Source organism: Haliotis rubra, unplaced genomic scaffold (assembly GCF_003918875.1).
Source record: "Haliotis rubra isolate DU_JTF1 unplaced genomic scaffold, ASM391887v1 Scf493, whole genome shotgun sequence".
NCBI classification, from domain to species: Eukaryota; Metazoa; Mollusca; class Gastropoda; order Lepetellida; family Haliotidae; genus Haliotis; species Haliotis rubra.
In genome coordinates, this window is record NW_025767183.1 from 317609 (window position 1) to 337217 (window position 19609).

A 19609-nucleotide genomic window follows, 5' to 3' on the forward strand; every position below is an offset into this window, starting at 1 on the left:
CTGATGTGCTTGATTCATGTCATCGTCTCCCATAGATCAAAGCTCATGGTCAATCACAGGATCATCTGGTCCAGACTCAATTGTATACAGACAGGTGTCATATACAGGACTGACTGACTGAGTTTGGTTTTACGCCGCTTTTAGCAATATTCCAGCAACATCACGGCGGGGGACACCAGAAAATGGGCTTCACACATTGTACCCATGTGGGGATTCGAACCCGGGTCTTCAGCGTGACGAGCCAAGCGCTTTAACCACTAGGCTACCCCACCGCCCCGTCATATACAGGAACACTGTTGAGAGAGTCATTAAATAACAAACCAAATATGAATTTCAGACATTCTTACATGCAGGTCACCAACCAAGACTTAACCTTAATATGCCAAAGAGACATTACAGATGAAAAACAAAAGAATTCCTGACATTGCTGCTGTCACAGCAACACCTTTGTTCTGGAGACAAGAAACATGGACAGCAATTGCCCACAGCTCATTCAGTCTTGTTTACTGGGAGATTTCTTTACCCATGTCAACAGGATTCAATTATAGAGAACGGCCACCCCTTGGGTCTTGTCACCACCAAGCTGTTAGACTCATCACTATTCCTACTGGGGTCGGGGTCAGTATCAGGTGGGGTGGGGTCAGTTACAGGTGGGGCGAGGTACAGGTGTCAACGTGTGTTTACATACAGGTAAAAACACCAAGCAAGCCTCAGGGGTCTAATTTCCCCCATTGTAATTTGATGGAGTTTTTAACAATGTTTTTGTTTGAAAGTGCTGAGTTGAAATTTGGATACTTTTAATGGAAATCCACGGACATGATGGGTTTGTTGACTGACACGTTAATGAGTCTAGTGTGGGTCTGTCAATGTAGGAGATGAGTTGTCAGGTATGTAGTATCAGTGATGCTGCTCCGTGTGGGTGTTTTCCCCAAACGGATAGAAAATAAATAGTGTTCTGATAGTATCGGGTAAGGCAATCCCACACAGCCATAATTTAGCTTGAAAATTTTGAAGGCAGGTTTAATTTAGCTTCATTAATATGCTAATTCTAGCTTTCTACCACATACATCCATTAAAAACATCTCTAAGGCTATATTTGCTTAGGTTTGTTGATGACTTAGAAACCAATATGATCAATCACTTACGGGTTGGAATAATCAATTTTAACTATTTGCAGCAAAAATGGCTCCTATATTCTGTCACCCAAATCATGTAGACAAAATATTTCAGCCATCAGTATTGGAGTGATGTTACAGAATCTGTTTTATAAAGGAAAACAGGGTTCACATATTGGATTTCAACTTCTTTGTTCTTTCAACACTGTTTCTATACTAACACAATCTCTGAATATACTTAATTTTGATAGAAACAGACTAACCCATCTAAATTGAAAAGTGGATGGCCCCAGGAAATCTAGACTTGATTTGGCTGATTCAGAACCTGATGGGAGGAATCTCAGACTGAGTGTTTCATTCAAAACCAGCTTAGGGCATATGAGCGGACGACGTTAAACCCCATATCACCTCACCTTCATAGGGCTTTAGCGGAAGGAAAGTAATGTGATTCAGGGATTGTGAGACACACTACACTGTTTCATGACAGATGCCAGTACCTCCACCAAGCATAGTTATGTAGTTAGATTATTTATGATTATAGAATAACATAACAGAAATAACCAACAATGGTGGCAAGCGATGCCCGAACTAGTTCCAACAGAAACATTGCAATGACAGAAGGTTTTTTTCCCCTCATCTAAGTTTGTTAAGTGCAACATTTTAATAATGATCATTGTATATAATATATGTCCATATCTATATGTAATAATTTAAGGGGGCGGTGGGGTAGTCTAGTGGTTAAAGCGTTGGCTCGTCACGCCGAAGACCCGGGTTTCGAATCCCCACATGGGTACAATGTGTGAAGCCCATTTCTGGTGTCACCCGCCGTGATGTTGCTGGAATATTGCTAAAAGCGGCGTAAAACCAAACTCAGTGAGTCAGTCTAATAATTTAAGCTTATTGTTGTTTTACTGTCCATTGACCAGAGGTTTTATAATATGTGTTCCTTATCAATGTGAAATATTGCTGATGGGATGTTAAGTGTTCACTCACTCACTCACTTCGCCGGCTGCACTCCTCTCCACGGCGGCCGCCTCGTGGTGTAGTGGTTAGATCGTATGCCCAGAGGCGGAAGGTCGTGGGTTCGATCCCCGACCGCATCATACCAAAAAGACGTTAAAATATGGTACTTGTTGGTCCCTGCCTGGCGCTCGGTATTAATGGGTAGAACAAGGACTGGTCGGCTCGGAGCCAGTATAATGTGTCTGAGTGGGGTATTCATGCTTCACTGCGGCATGGTATCTCAGTGAGCTAGCACTATAAAACCAGCTTAAGTCTGGGCTAGTACAAGCAGCCGCTCATACACATACACACGCATGCACGTTGTCATATGAGCGAAATATTCTCAAGCACGACGTTAAACCCAATTTCACCTCACCTCCTCCACTCCACTCCGGCTCTCCCTCTCCACTCCACCTCCACTCCACTCCACTCCACTCCACTCCACTCCACTCCATTGAAGTAACCTGAATTTCTAGACTACCCAATAGGTTTTAATGCTTTGTTTTACAGTTTTGGATTGAATATGTCTCAAGGTACAATTTTATAATACCTTTGAGTTAGGAAATGTGCACAAAATAATGATTTTTCCCAATTTCCCTCCAAGGACACAAGTTAGGTTCCAGGATAAATCCCTCTCCACCACTAAGCTACGTGAGATGAATCGATGGTGGCCAGTTGTACAAACTAGGGCTGCTGACGAGTCCCAATTAACTACTGAGGTACCTGCTGTAAGTCGGAGTAGAAATGGGTTCAGAATGCCACATCGGGAACTGGTTTACTGGAGCCCTAGCAAACACCGTTTACATCCACATATGAAATTATCTGATCATGCAAACACTGAAAGTATCTGTGTCTATCTTGACTTGTCGTAAGAGGCCACTTACGGGATTGGGTGGTCAGGCTTGCTGGCTTGGTTGACACGTCATCGGTTCCCTATTGGGCAGATCGATGCTCATGCTGTTGATCACTGGATTGTCTGGTCCAGACTCCATTATTTACAGACTGCCGTCATATAGCTGGAATATTGCTGAGTGCGGCGTAAAATTTAACTCACCCGATCACTTTATCTTGACTCAAATATATAAAAATCAGAAAGTGTTCCCTGTCAGTAAGAAATATGGAGGTTAGCGACTTACGGTTGAACCATGGTGTTGTTTTGTTATTATCAGTATATAATAGAGAAAGGAGTGGGGTTTCAGGTGTGACAGTCCTACTCAGGTCCCACCCACCCACTGGCACCCAGGCAAAGCTACCCTAGTGTCCCTCGTCCCGAGTCTCAGCCCAAGCACGAAACAGTGCTCATCTCCCTGGGAAGTCATGACTGTCGGCCTGTTTGGACATTAATGGAAACGATGATGAACAAAGATATCATCTGGTGCTGATGAATCCATATTGCATCCAGTAACCACACAATCCTTGTCTAGACAGAAATGGTATGAGTCTGCTTAAGAACATGTATCAGGGATTCAAGCAGGTTGAAACTCAACTTACAAGTTTATCATAAAAAATAGAAGAAATAAATGGACGTGATATTGTTACAACTTACCTCTGGATACAGCTCTGTTTCTATGATGTCTTGGATTAGTTTGATAACACCATCACCTGTGGTGATCCATGTCAGAGAGGTCTGTCGGTGGTCCATGTTGTAGTCAAGACCAAAATAATCATGTTTATGTGTATCTTGGATGACTATATGTCACCGTAAACTCACTCAGTGCCCTGACTAGGTTGGGTTCAATGCTCATGCCATCAACCACTGGTTTGCATGCATGACTTGATTTTACAGATCTCTATGGTGATCATGGTTACTGTCTAAGCTGTGGAAGCAATTTTTGCTAAGTACATTTATCTGCTGTCTTTGTTTCTAAGTAAATAGGGGCTGTGGGGTAGCCTAATGGTTAAAGCGTTTCGCCGCATGAAAACCCGGTTCGATTCCCCACATGGGCACAATAAGCTCATTTCTGGTGCTAGGGATATTGCTGGAATATTGCTAAAAGCTTATAAACTAAAAGAGTGTCTATGTAAGTATTTTAAGAATCTGAGAGGCATCATGCTAGTGGTTTTTTCATAAGAGTGTTATGTAAGTTTACTAAGCAATGGAAAATCAGATATATACTTGACATATGAGAATTACTTTTGTGTATCATGGAGTGATGGAAATATCCTTATCTAAACCAGTGTAGTGTAGGTTGTTTAATAGTATACAAACTACTTGTTTCTATCTCCTGCATACACTACTTGAAAGTAGGTGACCCCAGTAGCACCATGGCTGCCTAGATAGGAGAGATGTACTTTCGTTATGAACATTTCTTAATGGCAGTAAATGCATTCTTGATGGTAGTTTTCTTGCGGAGTTATTTTAAGTGCTTGTTGCTAACCAGATTATATCCCACTTAAGATTCCCGAGGATTCTGATGGAATGAGGCGATTATTGGAAAATGCTGCATGTTTTGGTGGACTTCAGCTGTATGAGAATTGGTGGGCAGATGTGTAGAGAAAGTGTATACATTGTGGCGTTACTGTTAGGGTGACATGAGATCCACTGGAAATTCCTGGTTAGAACTGGTTCTCACTGGACGATACTTGTTTGCCGAAACTGACAAAATGAGTTATTGGGCAGTGACTTAAATGGCATGGGTAATATCAGTGTCTCCATTATCCGGTATATACCAGACATTGACCGGTACAAACTTAGAATGTCCGGTAATTTCAAAGACTGTCGATCATCGTGTCCGGCAAATTTTAAAATCAATTTTCTAATTACTTCTGTCAATTTTATTTCTCCTCGAAAAAGATTACGTTTTCACAATGACATCAAGGTGTTGTCAAATATAAAATAGCAGTTTTGGAAAAACCCAGGCTAAAAATAGAGGCATTGACACATTGCGAAACCCTCTACATTTCTCATTGGTTGTTAGGGTGCAAGGTCTATCACACAATGAAAAGCGTGATCACTTGACCGGTAAAATTTACAAATGACTGGTATTTGAAATGCTAGCCGGTCAAAGTGCCGGAAACACTAAATATGAATGGCATGCTCTTAATATCAATCACTTGAAGTGTACAACATCGGCTTTGGGGATCTGGTAGCTTCAGTGCTGATTGCTAACTTCAGCAAACACCCTAGGTAACAGCTTAGGATCCATGTATTGCTGTTGTTTGTTTGTTTGTTTGTTGTTTAACAGCAATATTCCATCTATATGGCTTCTTGTTTGGCTTTCACGGACAGAACCATTGTGCAGCTTCAAACCTGGATCTCAGACATTTCAAAGCTGTGCTGTAACCGCTTGACTATGACAACCACACTCAAAAATTTATTATCGAAATCGGTTGAAATGGCAAAGCTTTAGAAGGGCCTATTTATCATGTATATCAGGTTTGGAGAGAACTAAGAGATTTGGTGTTGTAATGTTTTACAAAGTGTCTATTGAGACTGAGCTGGCTGGTAGTGTATATCGGTTAGTGTTGAGTCTGCTGTGAGTGATGTCTGTATGATGTCATCGTGTTGTTGGATAGGGATGTTTGCTAGCCCTGCCAGGCTGTGATATGGGTACACAAGCTGGAGATGTAAGTCGAGACGCGATATCCCTCGTATCACCTGTGAGCAGGGCGCTAACTCATTTATAACATACACATGTGGGACGGCTTGAGGCAAGGAATATCTGATAGTTAATGTTGGTATTGACATTGTACAGAATGAAAACAATAATGTGTTGAAGTTCCTAACTGAATCACGAACTTTAGTGCTATCATCATGACTTGTTATGTTAAAGAGTGGAACTTTGGAATTGGACATAATGTTTTGGGGTTGTTGGGTTTTTTTTAAATATATATAAATGAGAACTGAAACTAAATTTTGAATGTGAAGACTGAAATGCCTTGACTTATGGATATTTTAGATAGGTTCGTTGTGTTATTTTTGGTTGTTTAATTCAACCCAGTATCACAGTTATATGGGTCCCTGTAAATAATCAAGTCTTGACCAGACATTCCAGTGATTTATACTGTGAGCAACGATCAATCCATCGGGGTACGATGACAACGACGACCAAGTTGTGGAGTCAGACCACCTGCTCGGGCGGTCAGGCTCGTTGACTTGGTTGACACGTCATCAAATCCAAATTACGTACATCATGCTGTTGATCACTGGATTGTCTGGTCCAGACTTGATTATTTTTAGACCACCACCTTATAGCTGGAATATTGCTGAGTGCGGCGTAAAACTAAACTCTCTCACTCACTCACTCACATGCTGATGTCTCCTACGACCAGCATCGAAAGCAGGGAACCTTGTCACATCCCCACAGACATCTGTCAGTTGATGATGAAAGTCTATAAAAAATATTCAGTGTTCCCTTACAGGCAGCCAGGCTGTAATATAGCTGATTACATAAGAAATACTGATCTTCTCACAGTCCCTGAACCACATATTTCCCTAATGCCTAGCCCTCCCTGCAATGCTAAAGCCTTAAATGAAGCAAGTCTAGATTTCCACAGATTCAGGATCTCACATCTCACTGGAGCTCTTTTTCAATTTAAATAGGTTTATTTGTTACAATTAAAATTATATTTATTCAGGGACTAAGCGTTACTCTATACTGATCCCTGAGAAGCCTGAGATTCCAGATGATACTTCAGACAAAACTGACTCTGACTATGAGCAATGTTGCCAGCTGAATCCCTGGACTAGAAATTCAAATATGCCATATAGTTGTTTGAAACAGAGGGATCTTGAAGTTTGCTGTTGTCAAACATGAAGACATAAATTGGCAGCTGTTTTCTAAACTTACAAAACTCATATGTTTAATGATAACATTATTGGTTCATGCTGAATGTATGTCCATTATTATTGCTCAAAGCTTTTTATAAATCTTTTTCAACTGAAATTTTGTGAAAATTTGATGTTATATTTCTAATTTTCAGTTGTGCATATATATTTTTTAATGTAACGAGAAATGAAAAATTAATTCCATGATTGATTGTATTCCTGAAAATATGTTTAGTAAAGCAACACTAATCATGTCCACTTCAGTTATTAAAAATTACAAACAAGTTAATGCACTCTACCACTGCACCATGACAGCTGACATGGGGAGTTGCTTGCTTAGGCCAAGAAGAGTTGCTTCCCTTTATCCCTTCCTGTCTCTCATCTGTGGAAGTTTGGAGTTTCAGCATCTCACTGGGGATGAAGTATGGAACTATCACAACATTAAGCTCTCTTAGAATAGACCCCAGAGGAAACTTGGTAATATTTCAAATTTGAAATAAAGTTATCTTGGACTTAGAAACTGAAATATTTTTCCTGCTTGAAAATACATTTCCTTGTGTTATCAGTTGAGCTGACAGATAAGGTTTTGCGCATTTCTACTTATCTTCATGATTTTTTAATGAAAATACGGTTGAGAATGTTTGTGAAAGAGATATATCTTGCCATGTTGCCACTTCCCTGCCTTCATCAGATAAAGGGAGATCCAGGCAATGTTGACTCACCATTTAACTGTGATATATACGGTTGCATTGATTAAGAAATGTTTTAACAATTTGAAATTAGGGAGGAAAAAATCTGTGTATGCAGTATTAAGATCTCTTGCCCATATCGGGATTGTTTTCAAATTTGGAAAACGTCTTCAACACATAGTGGCATGAAAGGGTTTATTCAAAGTTTGTTTGTCAGTTCTGATTTTCTAATTGTTTAAATAGTTGCTTCAATTTACATATTCTGAAAGGTAAAAAAATCCCAAGGGAGTTTTGCTCAAACAATAATTTGAACACATCTAAAAGGTTGTTTTCAAATTTGGGTATCACCTTCCAGATCTATATGAGAGGTGCAGTGCAAGGTTTATGGAGAATTATTTTAAATTGCAAAACTTGTTCCACCAATGACTTATTCAATGGATTGTTTTCAGATTTGGGTAATCATTTGTTTGTTTATAAGACTGGCTGACATAGTATGGTTTTAAGCCGCTTTAGCAATTTTCCAGGAATATCATGGCGGGGGACACCAGAAATGGGCTTCACACATTGTACCCATGTGGGAATTCAAGCCTGGGTCTTCTGCGTGTGGAGCAAACACTTTAACCACAAGGCTACCCCATTGCCCCTTGTTCATAAGAAATATGGGGTGCAAAGTTTGATCATATATCTCATGTATATTTGTTAAGAATAATCACTTTTAATTGTTGTACAATTGAAGTTGGATTTGTTAGTGAGCTAGTCTCAGTTTGATGCTTTTAGCAACATAAATATTATGACAAAATTAGCATGATCATTTGCTTAAGCCATGATAGAAAAATGTCTCCAAAGTATTCACCATCAGTATTGAAGGTGACATCATTTGTGAATATGTGAAAATTTTAGGTTACATGATACAAAATACAACAAACTTTTGTTATATATTTTTTACCTGTTATACCAGAAGAGAAAAAATATTGTAATGCATGTTATTTGAAAAGCTTATAACAGTCTGCAGGTATTCAATTATTCCCAGATATCCTTATAAGGAAAACGATATGTCTGTTAACAATTTATGAAATAGTTGTGACAGAATATAAGGAAATACACAACTAATCTGTCACCACTAGTCAGCTAGTTTCTAATTGGGCAGACACTTTATTATTTAAAAATGTGTCCCAATTTCCTTCAATCTGACACTGTTCACCCATACCAAAGATGTCTTCAATGAAATACTTTGATTTACAAATTCTGAAAAAGGGACATCTTATTTAGGCAAGTTATCGTAGCTCATTTGGTAAGTTGTTTATATTCATGATTTGACTGCCAAATACCAAATTCTTGCGTGTTTGAAGGTTTTTTGTTTTCTGTTCTGCACTTTATTGTGGGGATATTGCCAAATAGCTGACGTAATATAAGTAAGATAATAGTTGTGAAGAACAAGCAGTCACATATTGTCATATCACTCTGTATTGATTTGACCCGTGAAGATCCAGGGTAGAATAGGTCTTCAGCAACCCATGCTTGCCACAAAAGGTGACTATGCTTGTCGTAAGAGGCAATTAACGGGATCGCATGGTCAGGCTCGCTGACTTGGTTGACACATGTCATCGGTCCCAATTGCGCAGATCGATGCTCATGCTGTTGGTCACTGGATTGTCTGGTCCAGATTCAATTATTTACAGACCGCCACCGCTGGAATATTGCTGAGTGTGGCTTAAAACTAAACCCCCTCACTCACTCATTCACTTATTTGCCAAACCACTCACTCACTCGCTTGCCCACTCACTCGCTTACTCAACCTCTCACCAAGATACTTGCCCAACCATCCACTTGCTCGCCCACTCACTCACTCACTCACTCACTCTTGTAGCCTCAGCCATTCATATTACTTACTGATAGATTTGCTCTGACTGCAGTGGACTTCTAGCAGACCTACACTCTGTGTTGATCCTAAAGATTACAGCGCACTAGTTCATACAAATACCCCTCACCTCGGTGTGATAGGGTGACAGATTATACACAAGGCCCACAATAGATAAATACTGAGCAGTATTCAACCACAAGACACACAAAGCCGGCAACAGTTGAGATACTTATGTTAATTATGCATAAACAATCCCACACGCTCTTGAATAGAGTGATTCAAGGGGATCGAGTCAACGTCTGATCTGCCGCGAGCCCCTTGACCAGGGATGAGTTTCCGTGTTTGTGGAGGACACTGTGAAGCCTCTTTGGGGTCAGAGGTAGCTTAAGGGTACACAGGATAAGTGGGTCAACCTTTTACTTGGATACTTTGGTAATCGCGAGTACGGTTGAATCTTTGCTTCACGGTTCAGTCTTTCTTTCCCGGAGACGGATACCAAGCTTTACCATGAGCAAGGAGAGAGTCCAGGTGCCTGTGAGTCAGTGTTTATTATTATTATTATTATTATTATTTGCTGTGACACTCAGAGTTTTGGGTCAAAATGTCACAAATATGTATGTGTGTTGGTATGATTATCAATATTGGAAAAATTCGTGTTGTGTTCCCATAGTAACAGGATGGACGTGTGACTGATGCTTGTGTCATCAACTGACATGTTATTATTATGTTTTCATATCGTGTGTGATTAACTATTCAGGTTGTATGTGATTTAGGTCTGGTATAATCTCGGCATCTCAGTGGATGGTGATCAAAAATATGTTTGTATGTTTCAGCAGACCAGGTTGGAATCAAATGTTATATTTGTTATCTCTGTTAAACACTTTTCAGTGTGTTGGACAACTTTCATGGGTTTGGGTTCGTGGGGGTATATTTGACACATTTACTATGAGGATGTACTCCCACCCATGAGTGAGTGAGTATAGTTTTACGCCGCTTTTAGCAATATTCCAGCAATATCACAGCGGGTGACACCAGAAATGGGCTTCACACAATTTACCCATGTGGGGAATCCAACCCGGGTCTTCGACGTGATAAGCGAACAGTTAACCACTAGGCTACCCCACCACCCCTCACCCACCCTTGTATAACCTCCGAGGTGAATCCTGTAGTCAGACTGGATGACTTGGCATGTAACTCATAATATCAGTCACCGGTTTGTCAGCACCAATCTTGATCAGTCATTAGCTTCTTGGCATCTGGAACATTGCTTAGTGAGGCATTACGCAACATACTGGCCAGTGATAGATTTGTTTGGAGAGTGGGGAAATGCAAAACTAGTAATACTGAAATTGTGTCATTTAACTAAATTAATTTCACTGTTATTTACTTTATGTCAAGGGGTGGTGGGGTAGCCTAGTGGTTAAAGCGTTGGCTCGTCACGCCGAAGACCCGGGTTTGATACCCCACATGGGTACAATGTGTGAAGCCCATTTCTGGTGTCCCTCGCCATGATGTTGCTGATGTTTGCTGAAATATTAAAAGCTAAAAGCGGCGTAAAACCAAACTCAGTCAGTCAGTCAGTACTTTATATCAAAGGCTTCTTAACACTCTTTATCGCTGGATTTATGTCACTATTATACCACTTTATTGTCAGTGATTATATTGAGGTCACATTATTGATTCTAAGCCTGGAACTTCATTATTGAAGAGGAAATTGTGTATGTTGGCTATTCTATATACATTTAAACGGGTTAGAATTTGACTTCAGCAGCCCATGCTTGTTGTAAGAGGTGACTAAGGGGATCGGGTGGTCTGGCTCGCTGAGTTGCTACATGTCATCAGTATCCCAATTGTGTAGATCAAAGCACATGATGTCAATCACTTAATGTCAGATCCCAACTCAATTATTTACAGACCTCCATCATGCAGCTTGAAATTTGCTGAGTGTGGTGTTAAACAATTAACAAATTAAACAAAAGCTTTTAACCAAATAAAACTGGCATAACTATAGTTAATAATGCTACATTATTGATAATTTACACATCAACCCAACTTCAAGTATGAATAATCGCTCAGACTGTAGGCTTCTGAAGTAGAATCTACAGATTCTCTTGATTTCCCAGTTACATCACTTATATACTGTCTTCGTTTTGTCACAGTTCTCTAACACAGCACTGTCAGACATTTTCTTGTTGAAGCATTTATCAAAGCATTTGTTGACTGATACGCATCTCCAACTTTTATTTGATCCATTGGAAGGCTAAACTGAATATTACTACAAAGTGGATGTTATTAATATTCTTTTGTGGTAGAAAAATGCATGGCCATAAGAATCTGCACTCAATAATGACCCGAGAGATTTGTCAAGGCAAATCAGGGTTGTGATAAACATTGACGTTTTGTGTCTGACTGCTCGAGTGTAGCGGTATAAAGTCACTGTCAATAAAGGGTCCTTTGAAATTCTAAATGATAAATGCCTGTAATTGGTCCAGCACACTGGTGGTTGAATGGCACAGTGGTTTCTGTACACTGTACAATGCTGGGTAATGTTCAAGGTGGAAGTGAAGCGTGTGGCTCAAACTATTACCACGCTGACCCTGAGTTCAAAGGGAGATAAGCCATACAGGGTTATTATAAAGTTGAACACTTTGTACAGCTGTGTGTGAAGAATTTGTTTTTAGAACTAGGATACTTCTGAAATAAAAAATACTTTCAAAGCTTTATAAACCTGTTTCATGTGTATCTGTTTTTGGTGAAGGTCCGCGTTATAAAAAACCCATGCTTGTTGTAAGAGGTGACTAACGGGATCGGGTGGTCAGGCTCGCTTACTTGGTTCACATATGTCATCTGTTCCCAATCGTGCAGATCGATGCTCATCCTGTTAATCATGAGATTGTCAGGTCCAGACTGGATTATTTACAGACTGCCGCCATATAGCTGCAATATTTCTGAGTTTGGCGTAAAACTAAACTCACTCACTCACTCACTCTGATCCCCACCTTGTGTACAACCTCCATGAGGTTGGGTAAGAATTGGTCTCCACCAACTGGTGATGTCGTAAGAGGCGATTTGTGAATCAGGTGGTCAGGCCTTGTTGATTGTTTGTCATTGGATCCTGACAGGACTGGTGCTCATAATATCAACCACTGGTTTGTCTCAGCCTAAAAAAAATGTGGTTCCAATTACCCGACCGACCCTTGAATTCTGGTGCCGACTCTAAATTTTTAAGAGGTATGAATGAAATAAGCTTTCAGATACCATTGTTTTTTCCGGCACCAATGGACATCGGTCATTCTGATATAGAAAGTCGACATGATGGCCCCAAGCTTGTTTGAATAAACAATTCAACATTGATAAATGTGTAATTAGTTCATACTTTACTTCTTTAAAAGAAATGTAAAATAAATGTGTAATTAGTTCATACTTTACTTCTTTAAAAAAAATGTAAAATAAAAAAGAATTCCTACCTACCTACCCTAAATTTTATTGAGGGATAATCGGAACCACAATAATAAAAATTATTTGGCCTTACAGGCTGCTGTTATATACAGTAAACAATGTTTATAACGAACTGATGGATATAACAAACTGTTTTGTGGACCAAGCCACTTTGCTGTATATTTTAATCGAAATGCATATAAGGAAGTAAAATAAGTGGTCCCTTTGAATGAGTTAAAATTCTAAGGCCAGTTAGAGCCTAGATGTTAAAGTTTTTTGCACCGATTCTGCACGTGAACAATGTATGAAGCCCACTTCTGGTGCCACCTGCCGTGATATTGCTGTCATATTGCATAACACTCGATGTAACTGTAGTTTGCAGTAGCTGGAATATTGCTGAGTGTAGGTAATGTTCTGTTAAATTACAAGCTGGTGCACCTCGTTAGATGTATACCATATTAAGCAATTACCTGCATGCCTTTGTACAAAACAACCTTAGAATTACAACTGTCATAAACCTATGCTAATAGAATAATACTTTAATCCGTTTTCAGGAATTTGTGTTACATCAGCAGAGCTACTTACACATCAGAGAGATACAAATATGTAACATATTTACATAAATTCATTGATTTAATTATCTTCACATTTGTTTAAGAGAGATATGGTACTTGGAATAGGGGATGTATGGGCTCTCTTAGTTTTCACAATTGGAACTTTGTAGCGGCGGCCTGAAGGGAGGAGGTTGTATTCCAAATTTAAGTAGTGAGTTGGGTCAGATATAATTTTGACAGCTTGATTCATGATTTGCCGCTCATATATTGATGTTACACATTCAAATCTGAGTTATGGGAGTTACAATCACCTTGGCACTACAACAGTCGTAAGCCTATGTTAAAGTATGGGAGTTACAATCACCTTGGCACTATAACAGTCGTAAGTCTATGTTAAAGTATGGGAGTTACGATCACCTTGGCACTACGACAGTCGTAAGTCTATGTTAAAGTATTGGAGTTACGATCACCTTGGCACTACGACAGTCGTAAGTCTATGTTAAAGTATGGGAGTTACAATCATCTTAGCACTTCAACAGTCGTAAGTCTATGTTAAAGTATTGGAGTTACGATCACCAACACTAAGAACGCTTTGTACAACGGCACAATGTGGTACATGTTTGTAAGGGGGATTACCATGTTTTCATATTTAGCTGAAGATGACTGTGCGATGGATCTGTGATTCCTGTATTTCCATGTAGCACCTTGTTGGCAAACACTCACTGTCAGTGTGTCCTGTTAGCTCAGTCAGTGTGGCTTAGTGTCAGGCTGATTTACACTTAACACCTTTCTTAGCTTAGGAACAACGAGGGTGCTACAACACTGGTCGAGGTGGATAGAGCTGTTCTAGCCAACGTCTGCAGTAAGAAGTAGATGAAGTGTATTGAGTGTATGTTCTAGTTATGTCCTGGTGTGTCAGCTTCATACCATATAAAACATAATTGAGGCAAACTAGGTTCGAACTCATGGTCATAGGTTTCTGGCATGCCAAAGGGAGGCAACTCCATGTAGAGAATTACAGCACCAGAGACGACTGCAAAGCTTTTTTCCACAAACCATCAATTTGATTTCTGGGAGGCTGGCTCCGAGGGGACTATAAGGCAGTAGATTTGTGTGAAAACAGGCTGGGGCTCTTCGGTTTAATTTAGAGGCATAGATAACTGAGAAAACTTATCTTTATCACTACACTTGTCAACTGTTTATCACCCAAAAACAGTATATGCCTATTTGCAGGTGGCACAGGTTCGCAGCTGTAGAACAACTCGAGTTAATTGAAGCCAGAATTTAAGATAAACTGTGAAAATGCATAAGATCTATTCCACCTGGACAAGGACAAGAGTCAGTTGAGTTTGTCTTTTACATGCATCTGTGTAATTGATTGTCTAAATACAAGCAAGAACGTATGTTCTAATTACTGCATGCTTGTTGAGATTGGGTGCTAAAATTTGAGATAGGATGCTGAAGTTTGGGAGTGAAAAATGGAGGACTGTTTGAATCCGTGTAATTGCAGCCATGCCACCTTCTACATAAACTTCATACTGTACATAGGGTTTATCTACAATTCTGAAAAGTGTCATCGACAGGAAAAAATTTGGAAAAGTCTTTATATCTTTAAAATTCAGCATTTTTATAATGTTATATTTTCCATGAGGTATTTTAACAGTGCATTGATGTGAAAGCACTGAAATGCCTTTTCCTTAGACTAATGCTGAGTCGCTAAATATATATAATTCTGATGCAAACAAATAACTACTTTTGAACCGAAAAGGCGATACAACCTGGACCTTATGAAATCTAGACTTGTTCAGTTGGAGATTTTGCTTTGCAGGAAGGGTTGGGTGGAGAGAAAAATAATGCTTTTCAGGGACTGTGAGGTTGTGTTCCATTTCCTGATAGTATGGGGGCGATGGGGTAGCGTAGTGGTTAAAGTGTTCGCCCCTCACGCCAGACATATGGGTTCGATTCCCCAGATGGGTACAATGTGTGATATTGCTGGAATATTGCTAAAAGCCGCATAAAACCAAACTCACTCATTCACTTTTCCTTTCTAATAGGAACTAAGAAATTGATGTGGATTCTAACCTGAAGGGCTAGCCCATCCTCAATAATCTCCAGGGTTTACATTACGATCACTCTCCACTATACCCTGAATGCATCCATGGCTTGGTCCGATGATTTCATTACCTCCCTTTGCTGGGATTAAAATCAGGCTATGAATATAAACAGGCTATGAATGTAAACATAATCTATTATGTGTGTAAATTAAAACTATATTTCATCTCAATAGCTTAAGTACAATATTACTTATGACACAATTTTGAAATCAATATTTGTTGATAATTCTTCCCTTCGAAGATATTCCCAATTATCGATTATTTAGCCAGCCTTACCAACTGCCATGTCAGATGTATCTTACTACATATAACTACATATAACTCATTTATTGTAAGAAGTATCTACTCGCCTCAAGGCTCCAGCGTCAGATGTGTGAGAAGACACAGTAAATCTACAAACAAGATTGATGAGGAACTTCAGCATTGTTTATAGGTTCTGTGAACATGACCTTGACCTTTTGACCTCAGTGTAGATACATATGGTCAGTAATTCCAGCATCCAGATCTTGAACAGTTGATTTGGTGCACCACCATCTGTGGTTGTGAAATACATATATTGTTTTATGTGATAGTGTGTCAGTATATATTCTGCATGATCACACTCCAGTGTTGGAGGGTTGGTGGGCAGCCTAGGGGACTTGTTTTACCGTTCTGACAACTTCCAGAAATAAAATTTGAATTTGTTGTTTTTTTTACAAGCAATGTGTGTTTCTCATTTTGCCACCTGGATTTAATTAAAATGTTTAAAACTTGACTGTACCTATTGATATAGAATCTTTATTCAGTGCTTGTGTAGGCCTACAGCCCATAGTGCAATTGAAGGCTAACAGATGACAGTATGGCCAAACTGATTCATTGACTGATGGACAAAACACTTCAGGAATATACTGGAGGTGAAGGTTACACAGGGGTGGAAATAACCCATTGCCCGATGCCCGAGTCCAGTGTTTTTTTCTGTCGGGCAAGCAAATTTGTATGTCACACTGTTAATACAAGTTAATTATGTTGTTTATTTAAAAAATCAACAAGAAAATGGCCGGTAAGGTGGAAAAATTATCAGGGCAAGTGATTTTACATGTGCTACTGTACCGGAGTACACTAGCAATTTTAAAGTTTATTTCCACCCCTGTTACAGTAGACAAGAAATTATTCATATGATATTGCCACTGTATACTTGTAAGAACTTGATTCAAAGTGGAAGTAAATGCTGCAACACCAAGGACTATAGACTAACGCTTAGTCTCTGATTATATATAATATTGATTATAACGAATAAACCCATTTAAATTGCACTGCAGGGAGGGCTAGGCTGTAGGGAAAATAATATGGTTCAAATAGTCTGTCTCACAATCCTGAAACCACATTATTTTCATCTCCGCCCGACACTTTGTGCAGTGGTAAAGTCCCAAATGAAGCAAGTCTAGATATCCTCAGATTCTAAATCTCCCATCCAATTGAAGACCATTTTTGGTGTCCCCAGTTGTGATATTGTTGTAATATTGCTAAAAGCTGCATAAAACTAAACTCACTCCCATTTCACTGGGGCTCCTTTGCAATTTAAAAGGAATTGTTTGTTTCTGGGCAACTCATATATATTCAGTGACGAAGCTATAGTCGAACCAAGGAGAAACAAATCGACCCAGTTTGTAGCAGCCCCTTCAGGAGGAATCAATTAGGCAGTTAACCCTGCACCCAGTTCAGTCTGTCAGTGTTACCCCATGGGTTCCGCCTCAAGTAGGCGACAACAGCCTTCTTTGTGTGGGGCCCCAGGGGTCAGAGAGCCAGATGGTGTGGGGGACAGCTGGGAGGGAGGCAGTAGTGAGGTGTGGGCATGATAATCTGATTGGTAGCCACTGTCTCACTGTCCCTGAGACACATTATGTTATCTTCCACTAAACCCATTCTGCAGTGAAAACACCCTAAATGAAGCAAGTCTGTATAGATCTCCCAGCTGACTGGGACTCCTTTTCAATTTAAGAGGAATTAGTTGTTTTTTCAATACCATGTATATTCAGTGACTAGCCATGAGGCTATTATGGTGTTCGGCTTTGTGACTGGGGAGAGGTTGTGTGAGGGTGCGTCAGTCAAGGTGTCTTGAGTGCTTCGGGAGTAGAGGCAGAGGCAAATGAATTGAACACATGCTTTTATATTTTGGGTAACTGTTTACTGAAGGTATGGTGCATTGTGCAAGAAAAACCTTATCATTTAGTAATACATTACCTGGAGTTTGAAATTATATAGATGCAACATCAGGGGTCCTCCTCATTGGCGGATCCAGGGGTGTCAGGGGGTTCGAAACACACACGCACACACCTTTTTTGTTGTTTTTTTAAAATGACTTACAACCACATTGAAGATTTTTTTTATGTTGGTGGAGCCAATGTGTGTGGGGGTGGGGTGTGTGTGTGTGTGTTGGTGTGTTTTGAACCCCCTGAAAACACACACACACTTTCAAACTTCCTGGATCTTCCCATGCTCCTTACCCCAGACATTACTAATGTATTTGGCCCAGATTTCAGAAACAGGGCCAGGTTCAGGAGATTTGAAATGTGATATTGACCTAATAATGCTAATACGTTTATAATGCTTCCTGGCAAATATATGTTTCAGCTTTAATGCTGTGTTGTTTACTTTACAAGAAATGTTTGGGATAAAGTTACGATAATTTGTGTACAAGACGCATGTGCAGCAAAAAAAAAGAATTTCTTTTTTGATAAGAGTGTTATTTTGAAATTGTTGCTTAAGATGCGGTTATCTTTATTCTGAGTCAGTGTCCTGCCACACCCATCTTCCTGTGTTTTGTCTCAGTCTCTGCCTAAAGTTCCGTCTCCCAACAGCAGGCGTTCATCATCATGTGTCATGGTCATGAACTCTCGAGCATCTTACATGACAAACATCCATGCCTCATCCTAAAACGTGCCGTCCCCCTTTACTTCCCTTCTGCCGACACCCCTGGATTTATGTAGATCTACGATACCTGTGTCCCTCGTTAGTGTCAGGTGAGGGTCATACAGGTAGCTAATGGTTTACCTGCTTCTTGTAATCTTGTTTGATACATGGCTGGATATGAAAAATGAAAATGTTTAAAATACCAGGTTAAGTGTATCACGCAACTGGGATGGCTGAACGGACAATCCCAGTACAATAGACCCCATTCCAATCAGTGGCGTGTGCGATGTTTTTATGGGTAGTGGGGCCCTGTTAGGGAGAGGGAAAGTTTAAGAGTGCGGTGTTATGTGATGCTTGAGTTTGGGAACAGTAAATACAACTGTTAAACTAACAACTAGTCAAGTAAAAAGTTCATAGTAAAAGAAATAAAATATAATGAAAAGGAGCCCTGAGACTTTCTTCATTTGTGAACTGTGGAAATGTAGACTTGACACATTTTCTAGACTTGCGTGGGCTTTCTTGGATATATTTGCTTCAGGGTCTGTTTGACAGACTAGACAACCATATCTGTGATAATTTGGTTGGTCGTTGTTGAGTGAGTTTAGTTTTACGCCGCTTTTAGCAATATTCCAACAATATCACGGCGGGGGACACCAGAAATGGGCTTCACACATTGTACCCATGTGGGGAATCGAACCCGGGTCCTAGGCGTGACGAGCCAACGCTTTAACCACTAGGCTACCCCACCGCCCGGTCGATGTTGTGATGTTGAGAGGGAGTTTCTGTATTAAAGATGAAGGTTATATTGGTCTTCAGCCAGGCTTGTCAAAAGAGGTGACCCATGGGATGGTCAGGCTTGATGACTGGTGATGTATGTCATTGTATCCCAGGTTGTATATGGAGGCTCATGATATCAATCACTGGATTGACTGGTCCAGACATATTCACAGAATGTAGCTGGAATTTGCTGAGTGCAGCATTAAACAACAAACAAATATTGCAACAGCACCAGCTTAGTGTTTGTATATTACTCAGAAGGTATATATAAGTGATATCACCTGTCACTGATATCACACCCCTCATGGAATGTCACACTGCTTCATGAATGATATCTCACAGCTTAATAGATACTCACATCATAGATATCACACCTCTTTAACTATCATATCTTACTTAGCC

The 19609-nt window shown here is 39.9% G+C and overlaps 1 protein-coding gene across 10 annotated transcripts in view; it reads left to right on the top strand.

The window, feature by feature from the left end:
• Positions 1-19609, top strand: part of LOC124291509 (septin-2B-like) — a 148500-nt gene that overhangs the window by 71022 nt on the left and 57869 nt on the right. Inside the window, exon 1 of one of the 10 annotated variants that reach the window (XM_046728506.1) lies at positions 9862-9969. The exons of the other annotated variants lie outside the window; for them this stretch is intronic. Within the exon in view, the coding sequence (XP_046584462.1) occupies positions 9943-9969 (27 nt within the window). The 5' untranslated portion in view covers positions 9862-9942. Of the gene's footprint in view, positions 1-9861; positions 9970-19609 lie in introns of those variants that run through there. 10 annotated transcript variants of the gene reach the window in all.